Source organism: Onychomys torridus, chromosome 1, assembly GCF_903995425.1.
Source record: "Onychomys torridus chromosome 1, mOncTor1.1, whole genome shotgun sequence".
Classification (NCBI taxonomy): Eukaryota; Metazoa; Chordata; class Mammalia; order Rodentia; family Cricetidae; genus Onychomys; species Onychomys torridus.
The window spans coordinates 161,804,813-161,829,294 of record NC_050443.1 but is presented as its reverse complement, the minus strand read 5'-3'; the positions used below and the strand labels follow the sequence as shown (position 1 = coordinate 161,829,294).

At 36.4% G+C, this 24,482-nt stretch overlaps 1 protein-coding gene across 3 annotated transcripts in view; it reads left to right on the top strand.

Annotated features, from left to right (window-relative positions):
• Nucleotides 1–24,482, top strand: part of Hpse2 (heparanase 2 (inactive)) — a 610,759-nt gene that overhangs the window by 78,640 nt on the left and 507,637 nt on the right. For 2 of the 3 annotated variants that reach the window (XM_036198538.1, XM_036198539.1), the window contains exon 3: nucleotides 17,004–17,165. The exons of the other annotated variant lie outside the window; for it this stretch is intronic. In XM_036198538.1, the coding sequence (XP_036054431.1) occupies nucleotides 17,004–17,165 (162 nt within the window). The remainder of the gene's footprint in view (nucleotides 1–17,003; nucleotides 17,166–24,482) is intronic. 3 annotated transcript variants of the gene reach the window in all.

Here is a 24,482-nt window from a genome sequence, read left to right as displayed (position 1 = left end):
TACTTACCTTTTGTAAAAAAGCCACACCCATTATATGTATGCTCTCATTATCCTTTTCCTATATTTATGTAAGTTATTATATTGTTTTAGCAAAATTCTCTTCTCTTGTTTCCATGATATTTGTTTCAGTTTCACCAACATTTATTCATATTTTATCCTCACATTCAATATAGTGTATTTGTTATAGGAGCTAATAAATTAATAATCAGCATATATAATGAATTATTTCTCTTCAAAGCCTCAGCCTTTCTAAGCTAGCTCTGTAGGTCCCCTGAGGCTGCCACTAGGAGGCTCCAAAACCATCCACATGAGGAAATTTGGTCTGCTTCCAAGTTAGACAAAGATCTGATGATGCTTTAAAAGTCTTCTAAAAATTTAGACATCTAAATCTTTTATATTTTTCAAACTCTACACTTTTCACTTCAGTGTTATCAGCCTTAGATTATTCATTTTTCTTTGGAGAACTTATACTAAAACGATAGGGCAAGAATTTGAACATTCTACTCATAGCCAATTTTACCCATGTCGTAAAGAGAAGGACAATTCTGCAAGAAGGTAAGAATGAACATAATGAAGATACAGGTGTATTTATTCATCCAAATATGTATATTTAGGGTAATTCTTGGGTTTTTATTTACTAATCATTCTCTTAACTTCCAAAGGATTTAAAAAATATTTCAGTAATTCTTTGAGTGTCTCATAGCATGTATTCTGATCATATTCATTTTCCTACTCCAAGTCTTTCCATTTTCTCCCCCACTCCCCTGCTCACCTAACCCATCCAACTTCCCGAGGATTTTTAGTATACTAGATTCCAAAAGAAATCACCATGTAAGCTTATTGCTGCTTAAATTACCAAATATGCCAAACTACTGGCCATGTTTGTCATGATGACTACTGTTTTAGTGAAGCTGATACTAAATTTTCAAGAAGGGTGTCTTTCCAAGGTGCCCTTAAAATCGGGATGAGTCTATGACCTGTGGACATTTTGATTCTTTAATGTTTGGAGGTGCTGAATATAAAAAGAAAATACAGAGCTATTAATACCAACATATACCTTTTATATTTAATTTTTCATACTTTGTGGAGTTCATCTTTCAGGAGTTATCTAGACTACAACAATCATTCTTTTTTTCTAAATTCAAAATAAGTATAACTGAATCTTAGATTTAAAAGAATGTTTGTTAATGTAGTCTTTTTTTTTTTTAACACAATGCATGGATTCCACTGGGTTTGGTTTAGAGTGAGTGAACCAGCAGATGTCTTGGTTTTTGACCTAGCCTGATTAAGTATTGCCTCTTGTCTCAGCCCAATTTTTTTCCCTAAGAACTAATGGTTTGTTCCCAGTTTTATATATCAATGCTGACATTTATGATTTCTTGCAGTGCTTTTATTTAGTACTTTTGTGAAAAAAATCCACAAGGCAAGGAAAATATCTTAGTGAATGGAATCTCAGAAATTGCAGATGAAAGAAGTCCTGATGCATGATGATTCTTTGTTCAGATTAGTACTAGATCCAGATCTTCAAGGATTCTTTCTTGATAGTAGACATCAGATTGCTTGGATACAAAGACTAGTAGTACTAGTATATAGATGACAAATCAGGGTTGGGGTCAATACTGTGGGGCAGGCCATGAAACATCTAGCAGATGAATGATGCATGTTTATTAGTGGTGTGAAGATTATGTTCCATGGTTCAGCATCAGACCCAGTTGTGCATGTTTTCATGAACATTATTGAAATTGAACTGATGTCTTCATTTGGGAATGATGCACAACTAGAGAAATAATGCAAACCACAGAGGAGAGAGCTCAAGGAGAGACTTAAATATTCATGGACATCTGCCAAGTATCAATATATATATATATATTTGCATACATTTAGTACAAGTGGAAAAAAATACTTGCTGAGGCTGATTCTTCCAGAGGGTCATTTATCCTGTTGAGTGAGGTAATCCAAAGAACATGACCAGTTAGGAGGCCTGGCTTCTAATCTTAGTAGAAAAATCACTAAAACCTCTGAAAAATCTCTTTATACAAACCTCCTTTTCTTTTTTAAAGCTTTATTTTATTTTTATCTATTTGTTTATTTTTTGTTTTTTGAGACACAGTTTCTCTGTATAGCCCTAGCTGTTCTAGGACTTGCTCTGTTGTAGTGGGTAGCCATCCCAGCCTTGGCCTGGAAGTCCCAGCCCCCATTGAGGCTTTGGTAATGGCCATGCCTACAAGACGGGGCTGAGAGAGGAAGCTGAAGACCCAGGATAGAGAGGAGAGGCTTCTCTTGGTTCCAGGACCCTGGACGCTGGAGGTAGTCCAAGCAGAATTCTCCAGAGAACACTGCCGGACTGCGCCATACCTTTTCCAGACCCTGCAACCTATCCCTTCATTTGTAAGTGACCCCACAAAATAAACCTCATGTGGAGTGGCCTTAATAATTTCACCAATACTCTGTAGATCAAGCTGGCCTTGAACTCAGAGATCTACCTTCCTCTGCCTTCTGAGTGTTGGGATTAAAGGTGTGCCAACCCCCATTTCTGTATCTGTGAAATGTGAGAGTATTTTCTGCTTTACCTGGTCCGCTAGATGAGGAGTAAGCAAAGCATAGCTTTCAGATAAAATTTTGTAACCATCTGATTTATTAAAGATACGTTGGAGCATTAGCCATGCCTGTTTGTTTATATATTACCTATGACTACTTTTGTATTATAGTAGCAGAGTTGAGTAACTGAAGCAGAGTATCAAATGCGAAATCTAAAATACCTACTGTATGACTATAGAAAGTTTACTAATCCCTGCTCTAGAAAACACTTGAAAAAAAATTGGGGTTTTCAGGGGTTGAGATGGAGTATGTTTCTGGTTTTGGTGGAGCTAAGTATTTCAGATGTTTTGGAGGACACATGAAGAACTGTGGTGTATGAAATTTCACTAGATTCCTTATGAATACTTACCTTTTTTGATTGTAAGGAGAGCTACGTTTGGAGCTATCAAATGTTTTAAGGCATTAAGGCATCAGTTTCAATTTTCCCTATCCTGAAGAAATGATTTCCACCTAGAAACTTATCATTTATTATAGTTAATGATGAATTATTATAAGAATTCCATTTAAAATCAGGACAAATACAGTAGTGTCTTGAGGTCACTTTTTGTTTTGTTTTGTTTTTCAAGACAGGGTTTCTCTGTGTAGTTTTGCGCCTTTCCTGGAACTCACTCTGTAGCCCAGGCTGGCCTTGAACCCACAGAGATCCACCTGCCTCTGCCTCCCAAGTGCTGGGATTAAAAGTATGCACCACCACTGCCTGGCTTGAGCTCACTTTTATACTTAGGATACTACCTAGCATCCATCATAAAGTTATCTACTATGAAAAGTCTGAAAATTTTACCTTACTTATAGGTGAACAGAGGAGAGTTTACTGTATGTGAAATCCACAAGAGTCTGCTTATCTGGTATCAGGTATTTATTAAGATATAAAATAGGGAAACACACTCACCAATTCATGGTATAGTTGCAGAGTTTTTTGTTTTTATTTTTGTTTTTGTTTTTCTTTAAGAGTGATTCTTCTCCTTGTATCTAGCTTTCCTTGGCAAATGTCTCATGTTTCTGTCATCTTCCGTATTTTAGTGTCTCCATTGCAACCCAGGTTTCACTTTCATACTCCGACAACCTTCTAAAAGGAATTCCAGCTATACCATACATTGCTTGGCCTCAGTAGCTCTCTGGAACCATGAAGGAAGAGTCCATTACACTGTTTAAAAATTTCTTCTACAAAGAAATTAGTTCATCAATTTTAAATTTAACCTCAAGCAAGTTCTTAGGGTGTGGACAGAAGGCAATCAAATTCTTTGCAAAAATATTTTATGGGGCTTCTATAATGGCTCCAGTTGCTAACTGAGACTTTATTCTTCTCTGAAACCTTATGAGTCATTCCTCATTTGTCAGCATTATTTTCATCAGTACTGTGTTCCAGGCTCTTTCCAGTACAACCTGTTAAACTCCACATAGAACATTTAACCAATTTTCTAGTCTAAAGTCTTTCACATACTACAAACAAACAAACAAAACAAACAAACAACCAAACACAAACCAAAAAAAGAAACCTACACAGGCACGTTCCTTATAGCAACAACTTCACTTTTCTGTGCCTACTTCCTTATTAGTTACTTCTGTTGCTATGATAAAACACCATAGCCCAAGTACCTTAAAGAAGGAAGTTTATTTTGGCTTACAGTTCAAGGGGGCTAGAGTCTGTAATGGTGGCAAGAGAAGGAAGCAGAAAGATTTTATTTCAACTGCACAAAGTAAGCAGACAGCACATACTAGAAACAGGGCAAGGCTCTGAACTCTGAAAGCCTGACACCAGGGACATACTTCCTTCAGAAATACTCCTTATCCTACATGTTCCATAACTTTTCCAAACAGCACCACCAACTGGGGACCACATTTGCATATGACCTTTGAGGGACATTTCTCATTCAAATCACAGCATTCACTTCCCAACATTATCATGGTTATGATTAAAATTTATTATTAAGATGGCTAAAATGTTCTTTGTTCCTCCATGTGCAATTGACTATGGCTTCTCATGCCATGCCAGCCATATTACTGAAACAAATGATGAAGACTGGAGAAAATAAGCCCATTTGGTATTTGATCATCAGGGCTGCTTTTATCTTGGGATAAGTAGTCACTGTTGCCTTAAGTAACCCCTTTTTTAAAACTTAAATTACATGTTCTGCATATTCCAGTATGATCAGTGGCATAATCAAGGCAAAGGACAGGAAGCAAATGATCAATGGAAAGCCCATTTCCATCTTCCAGGAGTTAGTTTGATATCAAATGGAGTGATGGTGATAGTTAATACACTCCAAATCTATAGATATCCCTTCTACCATGGAAAGGAATAGAATAAATTTGAAGTATGGACTCCAAAGCATTCCCTTTTCTGTAGATACTTCCATGTTTACGCTGACCATTAACTGAAAAGTATGACAGCTTCCTGAAGTTTTTTTTTTTTTTTTTTATACTTTCTGCACCAGTAGATTTACCCAGCCTGGGCAAGGTTATTCCAGACAATTTTGACATCATAGAAGAACTCATGATCATTAGTCATGCAATCACTGCCACCCATAAGACTGGTAGACTGGAATATTTTTTAGTTGGAAGGCTTTTTATTACTGTCTTAATCTCAGTTATTATGGGTTTGTTTAGGTTGTTGATCTCTTCTTGGTTTTACGTTGGTAATTTGGATGAATCAGGAAATAAACCAGATTTCCTGGCTGAATGGAGTACAGGTTTTTAAAGTATGCCTTTATAGCATTCTGTATTTCTTATATGTATGATGTAATTTTCCATGTTCATCTCTTATTTTGTTAACTTGAGACCTCTCTTTCTTTTGGTTAGTTTGGCTAAGGGTCTATTGATCTTATTTATTTAACTTCTCAAATAGTCAGCTCTTGAAAATATTGATACCTTGCCTTTTGTTGTTGTTTCTATTTCATTAATTTACATGTTGATTTTTATTATTTCTTGCTGTCTACAGGGTTTGTTTTTTTCTTTGATCTCCCAAATTCTTGAATTGCATCATTAAGTTATTGTGTTATTTCTGATTTAAAAAAAAATGTAGTCACATTAGGCTATAAAATTCCCTCTTAGACCTACATTGAATGTGTCCCAGAAGTTTTGTTGTGCTATGTTTTCACTTTCATTTAGTTACAAGGATATTTTGATTTCTTCTTTGGCCCAGTAATTATTCAGCAATGAATTGTTTAATCTTCATGAGTTTATACAGTTACTAGGGGTTTGTTTGCTCACAATTTTGAGTTTTTATTACATAATAGTCAGATAGGCTACATGGGTTGTTTCAGGGTATTTTTTGGTATTTGTGTGGAATATTCTGCAGATACTAGGTTTATTTGATGTAAGATGTCATTTTATTCAGAGGTTTATGCCCTTCCTTCCCTTTTTCTTTCATTTATGTTTTTTTTTTTCAAGACAGGATTTCTCTGTGTAGCAGTCCCTGGTTATCCTGAAACTCGCTGTGTAGGCCAGCCTGGCCTCAAATTCAGAGATCTGCCTACCTCTGCCTCCCAGATACTGGGATTTATGGCATGTGCCACCACTGCCTGGCTATTTTGGGGGTTTGTACTGAACTGTGGTTTTTATTCTATCAGTGTGCTTTTTATAAATTAAGTGCACCAGAGTTTGGTGCATATATGTTTAGTGTAATGTTTTCTTGATTAGTTAACACCATACTCATTGTCTCTTCTGATTAATTTTTAGTTTGAAGTATATTTTTATCAGATTAGGATGCCAATATCTGCTTACTTTCTAGTCTCAGTTTTTTGGAATCTTTTTTCCATCCTGTCCTTCTAAGGTGGTGCCTATCTCTAAAGAGAGATGAGTTTCTTGTATACAACAGAGAGATGGATTTTATTAATCCATTCATTCTGAGGTCATTGCTATTTAGAGTTATAGAATGGTGTGTGTAGATTGTAGTAATTTTCTTGTTCTCTTTTGCCTGGTTTGTGTTCTTAGTTGTACTTTGCATTTCATTTAATTATAGACTTGTTTATTTTTCTTGTAGACTTTCTTGACTGTATTTATTCCTCTTTTTAGGCTGTTTGTATCATGGAAAGATTTTTTTCTTCAACTACAGCAGACATTTTTGCTGGGTATGTAATCTAGGTTGCAGTCTTGGCATTTTAGAATTTGGAGTGCATTGTTCCAAACTCTTCTGGCTTTCAGAGTTTTCATGGAGAAAAGAACCATTATTCTGATGGGTTTTATTTTACATATTTCTTGTGTTCTCTCCTCTCGCAGCTTTGAGTTATTTTCTCTGTTTTGTATATTTAGTATTTTAACTATGATATAATACAGGGTGTTTCTTTTCTGCCGTTGTCTAGTTGGGGTTCTGTATGCTTCTTATATCATCTGTGTAGGCATGTTTTACCTTAGTCCTGTACGCTTCTTATATCATCGTGTAGGCATGTTTTACCTTAGTTCTTATGCTTCTTATATCATCTGTGTAGGCATGTTTTACCTTAGTTCGAGGAAGTTTTCTTTTATGATCTTGTTAACATTCTGGTCTATGGTCTATGCTAGTAGTCTGGGATTCTGCTCCCTCATCTATGTCAGAGTTTTTTTTTTTTTTTTAAATGATGCTTCACATTTCCTGTGTGTTCTTCCTGTGCTTTTAAAGCTTTTTCCATATTCTTTTCTTACTTGCTCTATCCTCCCCTTTGAATTCCAGTACTCTACCTTCTGCTTGATCCATTCTGCTTGTAAGATTCCTCCTGAGTTTTATAATTGGGATATTAAGTTTTCCAATTCTATCTTTGTTTCAGTTTATGTTCTCTTCAATGTATCTATCTCTTTATTGAATTCAGTTTTCAAAACATTATTTTTGTCATTTCACTCAGCTGTGTGTTTGTATTTTCTTGACTGTAACTCAGACATTTGTTGCTGCCCTCTTGAAGTTCAGTGAAGTGTTTGTTGGTGTCTTCTTTAAAATCTATGGTAAAGGGTATGATTATTATTTTAAATTCTGTGTCTTGGGGTTTATCTAATCAGTTTTCTTAGAGAACACTTCTATAGAACTAGTGGATTTGATGGGGAAACATTCTGTTTTGGGCATTCATGTTATTTTTGTTTTTGCAATTTGACATGGGCATGTGGACTTCTTTGGTTGTATGTCTGCTGTGATATTCTGTCCTGTTTTATACTGGGCCAGTGCAGGAGATATGTGAATTGATCTTGGCTAGGTCAAACTGGTGGATGAACTGTTTAACTGGACCAGGCAAAATTGGTTTTCAAATCATGGGCCTGGAGCTTGGCCTGTGGTGCATAGATGATGGTCTGGAACTTGACCTGTGGTGCAGAGATGATGGTCTGGAGCTTGGCCTGTGGTGCAGAGATGATGGTCTGGAACTTGGCCTGTGGTGCAGAGATGATGGTCTGGAGCTAGGCCTGTGGTGCAGAGATGATGGTCTGGAGCTTGGCCTGTGGTGCAGAGATGGCAATTGGTGGAGGTAAGGACGAGAGAGGGAAGCAGTGTCTCATCAATCAAAGATGACTTTTAAACAAAGCAGGTTGGGAGGTCACAGATATGGATCTAGGCCTGTGGGTACAGAGATGGCCACAGTCAGAGAGGAATGCAGAAAGGACATAGAAAAAAGAAGGGACTTACTGCAAAGGGAACTCACAAGCAAAGAGGATCTCAGGCCCCAAGTCTGGAGCTAGGCTTGTGTATTTGTAATATAATTCTTCCTGTTTCTTTCTTTTGAAAAAATTTTCATGCAATACATTTTGATCATATTCTATTCCTTCCTTCAGCTCCTCCCACCTCCTCCCCAACCTTCTACCTACTCAGGTTGATCCTCTCTAAGTCTCAAAAACAAAAATAAATGAAAATCAAAACAAACAAAATCCAAGTAAGACAAAATGTACTAGGCAAGGTTGTTCTCTTCCTTTTCTCTTATTCAACATCACTGAAGTCCTAGCTAATGCATTGGAACTGTAGATGTTAGTATGTCTATACTCATAGGTAACATGATAATTTACATGAAAAAAATTGAAGGAATTTTTTAAAACACTTCTAGAACTAATGGACTTTCTAAGTGCAGATTACAATGTCAATATTCAAAGTAAACTTGATTGTAGTTGGTTATATTTTAACTCTTTTACTATTTGGGAGACCACCACCCCACTCCCAAATAAATCACATGGAGTCATATTATTTTTTATGAATGCCTGGCCTTAGCTTGACTTGTTTCTAGCCAGCTTTTCTTAAATTAATCTGTCTAGTTCTTGCCTTTGGGCTTTTGTATTTCTCTAAATACCTTTCTGTACTTCTTACTCTGTGGCTTGCTCTGTAGCTGGGTGGCTGGCCCCTGATACCCTTCTCCCCCTTTCTTGCTCCCATCCTCTTCCCCAGATCTCTCCCCCTATTTATTCTCTCTGCCAGCCTCACCTATCTTTTCTCCTGTCTTGCTATTGGCCGTTCAGCTCTTTATTAGACCAATCAGGTGTTTTAGACAGGCAAAGCAACACAGCTTCACAGAGTTAAGCAAATGCAACATAAAAGAATGCAACACATCTTTACATCATTAAAAATGTTCCACAGCCCCATGCAGTGGTGGTGCACACTTTTAATTCTGGCATTCAGGAGGCAGAGGCAGGCGGATCTCTGTGAGTTCGATGCCAGCCTGGTCTATAGAGCGAGATCCAGGATAGGCACCCTGTCTTGAAAACAAAAAGAAAAACAAAACAAAACAAAATGTTCCACAGCATAAACAAATGTAATACATCTTTAACTAATATTATACAACACTCTATGTATTCATTTATAATTATAATGAACATTGTAATTTGCCAAATACACTATTTAGCATAAAAAGATTAACAGTATGTAGCAAAATATAGAGTACATTTATCCTGAAGCATATGAAACAGTAGTGAGAGATATCAAACAAATGGAAACTTAAAATTATTTCTCCTAAATGTGATCTATAGATCACTTCAATTTCACTTAAATCCTCATTACAAAAAAGAAAGCTTTTTTGTAAGTATTTGTGTTGTATGTGTAAAGTAGAACATATTCTTTTTTTTTTTTTTTTGGTTTTTCGAGACAGGGTTTCTCTGTGTAGCTTTGCGTCTTTCTTGGAACTCACTCTGTAGGCCAGGGTGGCCTCGAACTCACAGAGATCTGCCTGCCTCTGCCTCCTGAGTGCTGGGATTAAAGGTGTGCGCCACCACTGCCTGGCTATAGAACATATATTCTTATATTGCAAAGGAACTGCAATATGGAAAACAGTTACCAACAAAAGCTAAAAAACAAAACAAAACAAAACAATAATAATAATAATAATAATAATAATAATAATAATAAAGCTGAACCTTTTCTTAAGACAGTATAAAGGTACAGTAATCAAAAGAGCATGATATTAGTACATGGATAAACAATTAGACCAATAGAATGGGATAGGATTAGATTTTTTTAGGTCCCCAAATTTGGTAAAGGGATTTGTACCTAGAACATATAAATTACTCAAAATTAAAAGATTAGAAAATAAAAAATAAAATAAATAAGAGTAGGAGATACAAACAGACTGCTAAAGGAGATATATGGATTGAAAGTAAATATATTTAAAAATTCTCACATCATTAATGTTAGGGAGATGGAAGTTAAAACTACAATGGGATGCTTCTCCATATCTGTTAGAATACCTAATCAAAACTGAATATGCCAGGTATTATTGAGGAGATAGGATGACCCAAGATGGACTGCATATATGACAAATGAATTTAATTGTCTTATGGTGGTGAATGACACACCAGATTGAAGGTTTGGAAAGGAAACCAAGTAACATAAGTAACTTTAGTTTTAGTTACTACTGAAATACTAAAGGAAATTCAATTACAAAAATACTGTTTTGGAGAGAAAGGGCCTTTGGAGGGAGGGAAAGAGACTGTTATTTAAGGAAGTTTTGTTTTTTTTTAAAAAAAGTTATAAGTTTTATGGGGGAAAAGAATAATTTTGTTGAATATAGTAATCTAAGTTGGCAGTGGTCTTATTCAAGGCTTAGAATACATTGTTTCATGGTCTTTGGGCCTCTAGGATTTCTTATAAAATACCTGCTGTTATTCTGATGAGCTTGACTTTACATGTGCTTGGATCCTGTCTATGAAGCTTTCAATGTTCATTGTTTGTCCTTTTGTCTACTGTCAACCATATAATATGTGGTGAGGAGATTCTTTACTTGTCTAGGAGGGGCTCTAAATGTATCTTGTACTATACATTTCTTGAGATTTGGGAAATTTTCTGTTTTCATTTCATGGAATATATTTTTATGCCTTTGTTTAGACCAGGGGTATCCAATTTTTGATTCTGTGACATGATGTCATCTACAAGTGTGTTGGGTTGCGTGTATAGCTATCCTGTTACAGATGTGTTCTATGGGCTGCAGGGTTCACACACCTGATCTAGATTACTAATTTTAAGTTTGATTTCATACTTGCATCCTAAATGTCTTGATTATTTTTATCATAATTTCTTTTTCCTTTATTACTATTTGAATGTGGCAGAGCATCAATATTCTCTTCAAATACTGTTAGTCTTTTTTCCTTATGACGAAGTTGAGACATCAGTGTAATCAAGGTGATCAAGTTGAGACTTAAAGTCAATTTTTTTTTTTTTTTTTGAGATAGGGACTTACTCTGTATCTCAGACTACATTAAACTCAAAACAGTCCTGCTTCACTTTCTTGACTCTTAAGATTACAGATGAGCAGCATCACGAGGGAAAGCAAATTAGAACAAAAGTTGGTACCAGAGAGTGGGCTGTTGCTGTCCATGTTTTTGAGAGATTGTGGAAGTGTTTTGAATTTTGGGCTGGAATAGCCATTGGGTGATTAGAGCTTAATGGGATATTTTGTGGGAGCTTGTAAGAATGTTGAGAGAAATGCAGATGATGGAGGCCTAGCTTGTGAAATTACAGAGAGAAGCAAAGACTCTATCTGTCCGGGCCATTTGAGTGAAGTATTTGAATTATGAATCTGTGGTTCCTGGCCAAATGGGACTGAAAAAAATCAGCTGTGATTAACAAGAGATTATTACCACTGAAATAAAACTGTTGCTTTACTGGGTAATTGATGCTGATTAGATATAGCTAAAAGTCAGCTGTGATTAAGAAGAAACAAGCATTATTGAGGCAAAATCTAGGAAGTCTTTACTCAGGCTCAGCACACAGAAGCTGTGGCCCGGAGTGGATCAAAGTAGCATCTCAAGATGGTAGCTGAACTTGGTAATATGTTTTCAACATGGTACTGGTTCTGGCAACATGAAAGCTGTAGGATTAAAGGAGTCAAGAAGAACAGCTGGGCCTTAGTCCTCTGAGAGTCCAGGAGATACCATTGGCGAAGGTGCAAACTCAGTTAGAGTAGTTACCCAGCATAATGGAGATGTTAAACTATGGCATAACTACCAAGGATAGAATCAGGCGTGGAGTGGAGTCAGCCAAAGTCTACCATCCAAATTATGTGAGCTGCAGTTGCCAGAGAAGTGAGGCTACCCAAGCTTTTTGTAGTCCAAAATATCATGAGGGAGTACCAGGTATTGGACACTGAGTTTTTATACTGTTGAGGTTTGGTTTTGCTTTGCTTTGTTTTTGTGCTCTCTTTTGTTAGTTTTTTTCTTTTCTTTTCCTTTCTATCTATCTTTCTATCTTCCTCCTTCCTTCCTTCCTTCCTTCCTTCCTTCCTTCCTTCCTTCCTTCCTTCCTTCCTTCCTTCCTATGAATGCCTGGCCTTAACTATCAGCTTTCTTTAACTGAACCTGTATGTCTTTTTGCCTCTGGATTTTTCCTGTTCTCTTACTTCTGTAAATTTTGCTCTGTCTCTGTGGCTGGTTGTGTAGCTGGGTGGCTGGCTCCTGATGTCCTCCCCTTCTCTGGCTCCTTCTCTTCTCTTTCTCCTTCCCAGATTTCTCCTTTTATCTGTACCCTCTGCCTGCCAGCCTGCCTATCCTTTCTCCTGCCTTGCTATTGGCCAGTTCTTTTATTAGACCATCAGATATTTTACATAGGCACTGTAACACAGCTTCACAGAATTAAACAAATGCAACATAAACAAAAGTAACACACCTTAAAATGATATTTCCCAACATTCACTCCTTTTTGTCTAAATAAAAATAAAGGTTTTAACTTTAATATAGTGTAACTACATACAACAAGAACAGTCATCAAGTAAGAATTAATTTACAATATTCAATTTTTAGTTAGCATATTCAAAGAAAATAATACATTATCTATCCTAACTTAGTGAATCTAAAGTTTTATTCCTAATTTACCTTCTACCATAACTAAGAAAAAACTGCAACTATAACTATCTAGTCTTCAACTACTTCAAAGACTCAGAAGGATGTATATTATCTAACAACAAAAACATCTTTTGTTAATCTTACAGTAAAAAAATATTTAATTTGTTTTGGATTTTACAAGAATCCACAGCTGAGAGTTTGGATTTTTAAAGAGACATTAAGTTTTAGAAGAGAACTTGGATTTTTAAAGTGTTGAAATTTTTAGAGACCATGGGACTATTAAAGTTATACTTTGTGTACTTGGGGAAAAACAAGGAAAAAAGATTATGGTTTAATGATGATACATGTTTGGTTATCAAGTTGACAAAGGGTTACTTCTATTGGTTGTTTTTTGTCAGCTTTACAAATCTGGGGAGAGGGAACTTCAATTGAAGAATTGTCTTCATTGGATTGGCCTGTGGACATGTCTATGTGTCATTCATTTTGATTGATGGTTAATGTGGGAGGGTTCAGTCCACTATGGATAGTGTCAACATTGAACTGGTAGTTTTGGATTGTATTAGAAGGAAAACAGTAAACGTGGATGGCAAGTCAGTAAACATCTTTCCTCTATGGTTCCTGCTTCTGGTTCTACTTTAGTTCCTGCTCTGACTTCCCTAAAGGATGGACTCTAATCAGGATGTGTAAGCCAAATAAACTCTTTCCTCTCCAAGTTGATTTTGGTCTATGTTTTATAACAGCAAAAGAGATCTAGTTATGATAGACATGATCTTACTCTGTAGTCCAGGCTGTTGATAAACTCAAGATCCTCCTGCTTCAGCCTTTTGAGTGCTAATATTATAAATGAGCAGCACTTTGCCTGGCTTCAACTGATTTTGAAAGCTGCTGTGTTGAGGCTTTCATTTTTAAGGACCCCCATCCCTCCACAATTTTCAGTTCTCTATTGAATTTCTTATTTTGATATCCTGTTGCTTTCCTTATTAATATTCAGCTATTTTCCTGTGTTTTCTCAAAGGTCATTCATTGATCCTTCTTGAAAAGCAGTTTTTGGAGTTCTTTGTAAATTATTTTATTGATATTAATATATTTTAAAGCAGTTAATAAAGTTATGGACTTTTGGTAGAATCATTTGCTTATTATTTTTTCATGTTTCTTGTGTTTCTATGTTGGGGATTACACATCCGTTGATACTGATATGTCTTTAACTTTCAATTGTAGGTCGTCTTCTGGCTTGACCTTATCTTGAGTTTCTCTTTTGTACTGATGTAGTATTAAGCTTAATTCTTTGTGTGTGTGTGTGTGTGTGTGTGTGTGTGTGTGTGTGTGTGTGCGCGCGCATGCATGCCAGGGTCAATGTTGTTCAAGATTGTGTTGAATATGAGGCTGGCTTAATCATCCCGTCTTTACCTGCTGGAATTATAGGTATGTGATACCACACTCTTGTGTTGAGCTTAATTCTAGTTGGATTATGTATTGTAGTGTTCCTGTGGCTTATGAGGCATATATAGTGGGTTCTGATTGTATGCTTAGTTTTGGAACTTGAGTTACCTACTTTGTAGGACTCGGGTGAGTGTCGTCTGCCTCATAAGCTACTTTATAAACAGAAAAGTACAAATGGCATGAGGCTTTGTAGTTATTCCTTTAGATCTGTTGTCACTGTGTAATCCGACAAACGATTGTAGTGACCTATGCCATTGTCTTTTGCATCTGGAGCAGTTGTACCGGTTAGGTAATCTTTCCCGTTGCTGTTGTTTGTTGTTTTGATATAGAGGTCAAGGCTCAGTAATCTCTAGCTTTTCCAGCTTTTCCCTTACCGTTTGTACCTCTTTGGAGCCGAAGTGCCAGCTGTAGGCTTTTGTTTCTCCTTTCATTATGTTTACCTATCCACCTAAACTTTAGCAGATCAAGTTTTGAACAGTGTAAGTGCAATTTCTATCCATTGGAATATGTCTGTCTCAACATCATAGCGCCTACTTTTTGTGTTCAATATGTTAACCTTGATCGTTAGCACCGTTTTGGAAAGTAATAACTAAAGTAATTTGAATAACTTAAAAGCAAATCAGTTCTAGAAGTAGCAAAAACAAAACATGACCCCCCCAACAAAAACAAACTCACAAACAGTGCTATTAAAATGACATCCACAATACCAATGACTCTAGAAAAATTATTAAGGAAAATATAATTAAACATAAGAATTGAAAAAGAATGAAAATGAGAAAGGACAGAAGAAAATACTGAAGTTAAGTAATTAGTGGATAGAACTAGAAAAGATTTGCAAAAATAGTGAGAGGAAACAAGGCGAATCTAAAGCACTCAAATACATAAAAAGAAAGAAAAATATCAAAGCAAGCCAGAAGCTCTTCCTTTCCAAGGAAATGGTGATATCTTCTCACTTACTTCTCATTATTTTTTTTCAAATCACCAAGTATGGTGGGGGTAGTAGGACAGTGTAATATGTCCTTCTCAGAACCAGGCACATTTATTTTCCAGAACCATGTTATATGTGCTGCCTTTTCTTCAAGGGAAGCTGCACACACGATGCAGAGCTTTCAGTCTCCATAACAGAGGAAGAGAGCACAGCACAAGTGGGTGTATTTAGAGTCTGGGTGAGACTGTCAACAGTGTCTGCCACAATCTTTGATAAGATTGATGTGAGGATTCAATGAAATAATCTAAAGTTTAAATAATTTTAACTTAAATAATTACTTAAAATAAATACTTTTATTCAAAATTCAAAGAAATTAATAATTTAAATAAATATTCCTCTTCTATTAGGTAATCTTAAAATCTAGAGTGTATCTTTGACTTAATTTATTCTCTGTATATAAGTCTCATAAAATCTAAGATTAGTTATTTGTGCTAATTAGCTAATTTTATTGCCTATTTCTATAAATTGGTACAAATATATTTAGGCATAAATAATATATCATTACCAACCAGTTCTTGTTTTTATCAAAGAACTAGAATGGATGATTTTCAAATCTGGCTAATATTTGTGGTCACATATCCTAGTCTGCATTGTGTTGAGTTTCTATTTCTAGATGGGATATTCTTTGGGGTGGGGTCTAATTAAGGCCTGCTTGTCCAGAACAACACCCCACCCTTCATGCTATGTCTTGCCCTGTATTTTCTGGTGTGTGTGTTTTTTACACTATTTAAAAGAATTCTTTCCTATTGGTACACTTAATTACTATGTGCATTTTTACCCCATTTGAAACCATTAGCACCAATAGTATAAGAGACTCTTTTTAGTTCTTAATCATAAAATCTTTTGATTAGATACGAAAAATTTGAAAATTTCTAGAGTTGCTATTCAGATTACTTTGGATAGTATCATTTGTTCCTATCAGAATCAGACAAATTATATTTTAATTGATGAAAATGGACAAGTAACTTCCATATATTATGGTATATAGAGTGTGTTTCCTAATGATTGGGAAGCATTCTATGTTCATGTTTCTTTTGTAGGAAAACTGGATTCTGGAGGGTGTATTTGCTCTTAGTACACAGTCAAACTGAGGTACAAAAGGCAACCTGCCATTAATGAAAGCACAGCAGGAGAGAGGCCTCAGTGACTTGAGCTCTCTTTCCTACTTCAGACACTCAAAAATGTTTCTGAATTGACAAAATGATTTCCTGGTCAGATTGGAACTGTTTTCCCAGTAATACATGTAACATAGCAGGAGAGTCCCTGATCAGGTAACTCGTGGAATGACAGCGCTAACTTAGGCTGAATGGCCTTGCTGGAAAGTGAATTGAAAATAAGCCAAATATTTAGAATATTTATTCCTGATCCTAAGGCAAAAGGTAGAGGAAGTTAACTTTATAGTTCCTAGTATTCAAAGTTGTTTTATTATTCCTTCTGGAGAGTGGCAGATGATGTTTAGAAAAGGCCCCAAAAGGTAAATAAATCCTGGAGGTGAGCTAAGAGGGAATGTGTTTGATTGGAGTCTTTAGTTAGGCCAGAGAGAGCTAAGAAACAGAAATTGCCAAAGAATTGGAAAATAAGGAGAGAAATTTTTAGGATTCGGTATGGAGCTAAAGGACCCTCAGGGTTAGTACTTCTCCATCTTTTCAGTTTGTTTAAAAAAAAAAAAAAGCTGGTAACTTATAAATTATGTGATGTTGGGTAAAAACCTTTTGTGTGACTATGCTTGTTTTGTTTTTTCTGCCTCTCTTCTTTCCTTTTGTAGACATTGTCCGGAGTGATGTTGCCTTGGATAAACAGAAAGGTTGCAAGGTCGCCCAGCACCCTGCCATTATGCTGGAGCTCCAGAGAGAGAAGGCAGCTCAGATGCAGCTGGTCCTTCTGAAGGAGCAGTTCTCCAATACTTACAGTAATCTCATATTAACAGGTAACAGAACCTTAGAGCACTAGTCTGTACTGATGACCTCTGTCAGTGAGCAAGTTCATGCTTAGGAGGTACTAGAGTGATATCCAGATGAATTCACATCTGCCTGTCTTTACCCAACTAAATGCATTTTAATTGTAATGATTCTTTTCTTCCTATAACAGTTATTTCTTGAATTCTGCAGACAATTTTGGTTCAAAGTTATGAATAATTTTCTGTTTTTTTCAAATGACAGAACCAATGAAAAATTAATGAAGTCTTATGAAAATATAGCTTTCTAAATATGTGCCAATAGGTTTGAGAGGATTACTAAATTTGGAATCTTTTTAAGAAGTAGATATTTTCTTCTTTCTGCTTATGCCCTTTCTATGAACTTGGTAAATATATAAATGAAGTGTAAAAAAGATGATGATCTTCAGGCAGAGCTGAGAATATTCTTTTCCTGATAGTGTTTGATGGTATCTGAGGGATTTGATTTTTCTTTTTAAGCATAAAGAGATTTCAGGCTGAACTGTACTTGCCCACATCCTTGGTTCTAGAAATAAATATGAGTTAGAACTGCAAAGGAAAACAACATTTTGCAGGACTGTCTAGGAACTTTTCTAGTAAAGAACATGCAAGTTGAATATTTTATTAGGCTTTGTGAAGACTTTCACATGGACTCTAATGTGAGAGTCCTTTAGGGACAAGATGAACTAAGAATAGTCTCGGTTGCCTTCACTTTCTTGCAAGCATCTAAGGTAGACTTGATGACTGATTTGAATGAACTTTTACCAAGTCAAAACTGTGTGCTTTCTTTTGTTTATGAATGGTTAAGAATGAAAGAAGATGGAGTATCTGACAGTATGAACATCTCATATTTATTTTTTGTGAACTCTAAGTTAGGAAAATTTTAACTTTTTTTTACAGGCTTCCTGGCATTTCACCAGGAATTGCTGAGTGGCAACCAAATTGTTTTGCTTTTGAAAAAGCACAAGACTCTTCCAACTTTTCATCTTGTACCTGGTGGAAAACCCAGCAGCCTGAGATGAAAGCCAGGTTTTATGTGGCTTTGGTGGGCAGAGAAGAGTATGGATTCCATAAGTATAGGCTGTGTTTTGCTTTTTGATAGGTCATTAAGGAGGGAAAACTTAAAAACGATTTATGGCCAATGCATGTATTTCCCTAAATTGGTTAGTAAGACTGAGTTTAAGTTTAGATGTTTGAAAAGAACAGATTTTTTTTTCTCCAGGTTTCTTTAGCTTATCCCAAAATGTGCACATGTATACATATTTATCTTTTTCCAATTTAGTGACTAATATGAAATATTTTATTCCCTCTCATTTTAATAATTTTAGAATTATATTAGTGGGGTCATACCCTGTGTTCTTTATTATGGCATATAGAAGACTTTAGGGTAATTGTAACCCTAAACTGTGGATCCAGAGTATGGCTCAAAGGCATATTATCTTTGAAAACACTAGTGTTCTATTGAGTTCAGTGGAATCTTTCTAATTCTCAGTAACATAATCCCTTTGGATGTTTATTCACAGTTCAAACTGTTGGAATCAACATTGTCAACTTTTATCCTGACAACTTGCTTACTTTCCACTAAACAAACGTACCCTAGAGGAGAGCCTCTTTCCTGCTCTTACTTCTCCAAGCTGCTTCAAAGCGTCCTCAGGCATTCTCCGCATTTTTCACTCATAGGCCTTTGTACAGAGGTGGTACCTTGCAGCAGACAGAGCATTTAGTGTGCCTTGGTTTGTTTACGTGAAAGTTCAAAAGGTTTTGGTTCCAGGTGTTGGAGAGAGATGGAGTCATTTCAGTTTAGTACCAATGGTAAAACTATTTTAATGTCCTTTAACTAAGTCTTTGATTTTACACAGTGTGGTTTTCTAATTGTTATGAAGTTTAATCCTTGATTTCTTGTATAAATCTTGAGAACATGGTCTCCAGACAGCTAAACATAATATTTAAACATAACTAAACTAAGTTTTGTAAATATTTCCCTTTTCAGTGATGAATGTATATTGGTAAGGAGGGTGAAGTTGAAGGGGCAGAGACCACTCATATGAATTGGCTTTTTTTTTTTTTTAACCAACATATTCAGAACACCTACTTGAGGGTTTCTACTTGGTGCCAGTCTACTTATTTTTTCAATAGCTCTGGCATAGTGTATGAAATTTTTGCAATGAAGTGCTTAGAAAACCAGGCCACTAAAATCTCAGGAAAAGTTAAGTTTTTCAAAGTTTTTCCTACCCTCCCATATTATTTACAGACATTCATGTATATGGTTTTGAGTGTATAACAATTGCTTTGTGACAAGTTAGTGGTATATATAACAATATGTTTGAAAGGTGTAGGTCCCCAATCTGATGGCACCTATTCTTGTTTAGGCTAGACCTTCCTCATTAACCATGGCCAGACTTATGTTCTAGTCTCCTTTGGAAACATTGTCATAGACATATCCAGAATTAGTGCTTTACTATTTTCCTGGGTATTTATTGATCTAATCAAATTAGCATCTGAAATGAACCATCACATCCTTCATCATATGATATACTTAAGAAGTATTGAGAAGTGAAACCTCTGTGTTATCCTATTCTTTATATGTGCTTAAAGTAGTAAACAGTTATAGCCATTGACACACTTGATGTGAATTTGTGCTTTTGAAATAAAGCATACCTTTATTCACTCTCTCCTAGTTCCTAATGGTGGTTTGAGATTTAGGATAAATTAATGAATTTAGAGTTCATTTAAAAATATTTTCAGGGCCAGGTAGTGGTGGAGTATGGCTTTAATCCCAGCACTCGGGAGGCAGAGGCAAGTGGATCTTTGTGAGTTCAAGGCCAGCCTGGGCTACAGAGTGAGTTCCAAAACAGGCTCCAAAGCTACACAGAGAAACCCTGTCACGAAAAACAAAAACAAAACCAAGAAACAAAACAAACAAACAAACAAAAAAAATTTTCAGGATCTTTATGTAGCTGGGGACCTTCTTTCCAGCTCCCGCCAAGCCCTGTCAGTCCGACAGCCCACTTATCAAATAAACACACATATGCTTATATTATTTAAACTGCTTGGCCATTAGCTCAGGCCTACCATTGTCTAGCTCTTACTCTTATATTTAGCCCATTTCTATTAATCTATACTTTGCCACATGGCTCGTGGCTTACTGTACCTTATATCTCGCTTGTCATGGTGGCAGCTGACAGTGTCTCCTCCTGCCGTCCTGTTCTCCCAATTCTCCTCTCTCTTAGTTCTACCTATACTTCCTGCCTGGCCACTGACCAATCAGTGTTTTATCTACCAATCAATCATCCACAGCACTTTCCTTTTTTTTTTTTTTTTTTTAAAAAGGAAGGTTTTAACTTTAACATAGTAAAACCACATATAACAAAACAATTATCAAGCAAGAATTGCAGTTAAAATATTAAGGAAGATATCCTATCTATCTTATATTTGTGAGTCTAAGGTTTTTATATCTAACTTATATTTTATCATAACTAAGGAAAATTGTAACTATCTAGCTTCAACTACATCAAAGACCGCTGAAGGATATAATATTACCTGAGAACCGGGAGAAGGATGCAAGCAACTTTCGGGAGTCTTGCAGGGTAGACAGAGACACCTGGCAGCCTGGACAGTCACCTAATGTTGCTTTGTAAAGTTGGGGCATTTGTCTTCAGCCCACAGGGCTAGAGTCTCTCGGTTACTTTTCTCAGTGTCCTGTAGAATGTCTGGCAATCTCCTCTGTGAAGCAGGAACCTGAAGGACTATTTTGCCAAGCAAAATTCAGTGGTCACCTTTCTATGGGTCCTATATGTCCAGTCGATCAAGCAGTCCAGGCAAGAACAGTTTCTTGCCCAAATGGCTATTTTTGCCAAGGTGAAGATTAACTCCATATGAAGTGTCTTTGACGCCCATCCTCCTCTCTGAAGTAAATCGGTGCTGCCAGGAGCAGACATGTCTCACTGTCCAGAAAGTCTAAATTCTTAAAAGTATTTTAAGTGCCATATTCTGTAGGTCTTTGAAATATTTGAAGATTACCTATCTATCTGAAATATATCTATGTATACCTAGAAGATTTAACTAACATGGCTACAAGTATGATTATCATAGATAACTAATTATTAATCTGTTTTTAATTATCCATTACAATTTTAAATGAGCTGTACAAACACAACACCTTAAACAAGAGTAGAAATATATACACAGTATAACAAAATTAACTTTAAGTTTATATCAATAGACTAAAATCTATACCAATGTAAAACATTTTAAACAAGTTGTTTAAACTTGTTTAACAATTTTAAAAGTAAGTTCATTAATCTACCCTTTCATCCTATTATATCTATATCATATCCCCTTTTCTTCTTTAGAAAGAGATCACATTTATAATCAACCTGATTTAAATAAAAATAATTGTTTTTCTCTGTCCCATACCAGAGGCTGTTCTGATTTGGAACATAAGATTCTCTTAACCTTTTTTTTTTTTTTTTTAAATCAATATGTTTGGGTTTAGAGATGGAGTAAGCTAATTCCATCTCCAAAGCCAGCTTGATATATTTAGGAATTTGGGTGTAGTTTCTCTTACTAGTTCCTGCTGGAGGGGGGCGATGCATCTTATGGGGACACAAAGAAAATTTTAGGATTATGAAGTAGTCCGTGAGGGTATATCTTTTGAGCCAGTTGCCTTGAAACCATTTTGGATGTTGGATCATCTGGGCCATGGTGTCATCGGAGACCTTTTAGGGGGTCTTGGCTGGCCAAACCTGATGTATCTTAATCTGGAATAAATCCATAGCCTCTTGCTTTCTGTGGAAACAAAAGCAGAACCTCCTTTCCAACGCAACATATCCTTACATCCAAATTTTGAAGTCAAGGTGTCTTCAAAATATACAGATTGGCTTAACTCTGATGCCTTTACAATCAAATATCTCTCTTCAGTTAAAAATCCCAAAGACAACACAATCCAAATTCTCTGTGTAATATCCATCTTTACATGGCTTATTTTTAATACTACATTTACTGTCTCCTTAAAGACTCCATTTTTAAAAACTACCTATTGGTTTATATAACTGTATATATTTCTTTTTCTCTCTCTTCCAAGCCTACATACATCTTTACACACATTGTAAAGCATTTAAAGTTTTGTTTCATCTGAATCTGTCTTATTGTGAATCTAAGGTTTTAAACTGCAGCATTACTAGGGCTAAAGTAGCAGCTTTGGCTGGTGGCTCTGCCCAACTCAGCTTCCCAACATGGAGGTGGTACATTTACTGCCAGCTCTGGGAACCATCAACTCTTAGAAACAGTGGTTCTATGCTTTTATCAAAGCAATGTGTAGCCCAGAAACCTTTTTTGTTTTTTTTTTTTGTTTGTTTGTTTTTTGTTTTTTTTAATAGCAAAGGCTAAATCCACCATGCAGTGTAATGTACTGCTTGCAGATGCCTCATTTCCGCCACACGGCTGGTCAAATGCACATGCCAGGAAACCGCCAACTTGAGAGAGACAACTAGGAAGCTGTTTTTAGCTCCATTTTGAATTGGTTATTAAATATTCTCAGGTTTAAGGTGGAAACTTGAGCTGTTGGGTGCCATTTGTAGCTGGAGACCTTCTCTCCAGCCCCAGCAAGCCCAGTCAGTCCGACAACACACTTTTAAAATAAACACACAGACACTCACATTATTTAAACTGCTTGGCCATTAGCTCAGGCCTACCATTGTCTAATTCCTACTCTTTTATATTTAGCCCATTTCTATTAATCTATACTTTGCCACATGGCTCGTGGCTTACTGTACCTTATATCTCGCTTGTCATGGTAGCAACCGGTTGACAGTGTCCCCTCCTGCCATCCTGTTCTCCCAGTTCTCCTCTCTCTTAGTCATGCCTATACTTCCTGCCTGGCCACTGACCAATCAGTGTTTTATCTACCAATCAATCATCCACAGCATCTTCATCCAGGGCAGCAATTCTCACTCACGTTTGAGAGAGCAAAGATTCCTTTATTAAGAATCAAGTAAGCTGGGCAGTGGTGGCACATGCCTTTAACCCCATTTCTTGGGAGGCAGAGGTAGGCCATCTTGGTCTACAGAATGAGTTCCAGGAGGGCTATTACACAAGGAAACCCTGTCTCGAAAAGCAAAACAAAAACAACAACAAAAGAATCAAGTAATAGAGCTTATTTGTGCAATAAAGAGGATTTATAGCAGCTCATTTCCTGCATAGGTGGGGAATGAATAATCAAAATAACTTGATTTAATTTGAAGCAGTATTTACCAAGTGCACACTGCATACTAGTAGTTTCTGCTGCCATTCACAAACACTGTACCATGTGAACTTAATGGATATTCTGTAGTCAGACTTCCTCATGGTGTTTCCATGTCAGTTGTTGTCTGTCACCAGCCAGACCCTGGCAACCTGTTTACTTGGGTCATCTGTAGTCCATGACTGAGAGTGCATTACTGAATACTATTGGGTCAGTGATATCAGATCATGAGCGATTGGCCCTTATATCATGATGCCGTAGTTTCTTGATAATATATTTTCCCTCCCTTTGTGATAATTAGGAGCTGTAAGGACAGGAGAACTGGAAGGAACTGTGTCATTCAAAAATTTCTCTGCTAACTAGTTAAACATGGAAAATTGTGAGCGTATGACTGATTTTTTCTAAGTCATATGTTTTTTATTCCTAAGACAGGGTTTCTCTGCGTAGTGTTGGTGCCTGTCCTATATCTTGCTCTGTATACCAGGCCGGCCTTGAACTTACAGAGATCCGCCTGCCTCTGCCTCCAGAGTGCTGGGATTAAAGGTGTGTGCCACCTCTGCCAGGCTCAAGGCAGATGATCTTCCTGGTCCTTTTGTGCTTAGTACAGTGGTTCTCAACCTCCGTAATGCTGTGGCCCTTTAATATAGTTCCTCAGGTTGGGACTCCAACCATAAATTACTTTCATTGCCACCTCATAATTGTAATTTTGCTACTGTTATGAATCATAATGTAAATATCTTTAGGTGAACCCTGTGAAAGGATCATTTGATCCCAGAGGGGTCACAATTTAATGTTGAGAACTGCTGGTTTAGTACAAGGAACAACTCACTCAAAGTTCTCATGTTTCTCACTTTATCTAAGGAAGAGTCTTCCTCCAATAACTTAACCTTTCTCTTTTGTTGTAAAAGTAATGCATATACATCAACGAAAACTTAGCAACTCACTGTACCAAAAGATAACAGATAAACCCAGTTCCCTATACCTCAGGTTTTCCACACCATATCTGTACTGAACATGTATAGCATTTTCTTCTCATTATTTCCTAAAAAACACAATGCCATACAACTGGT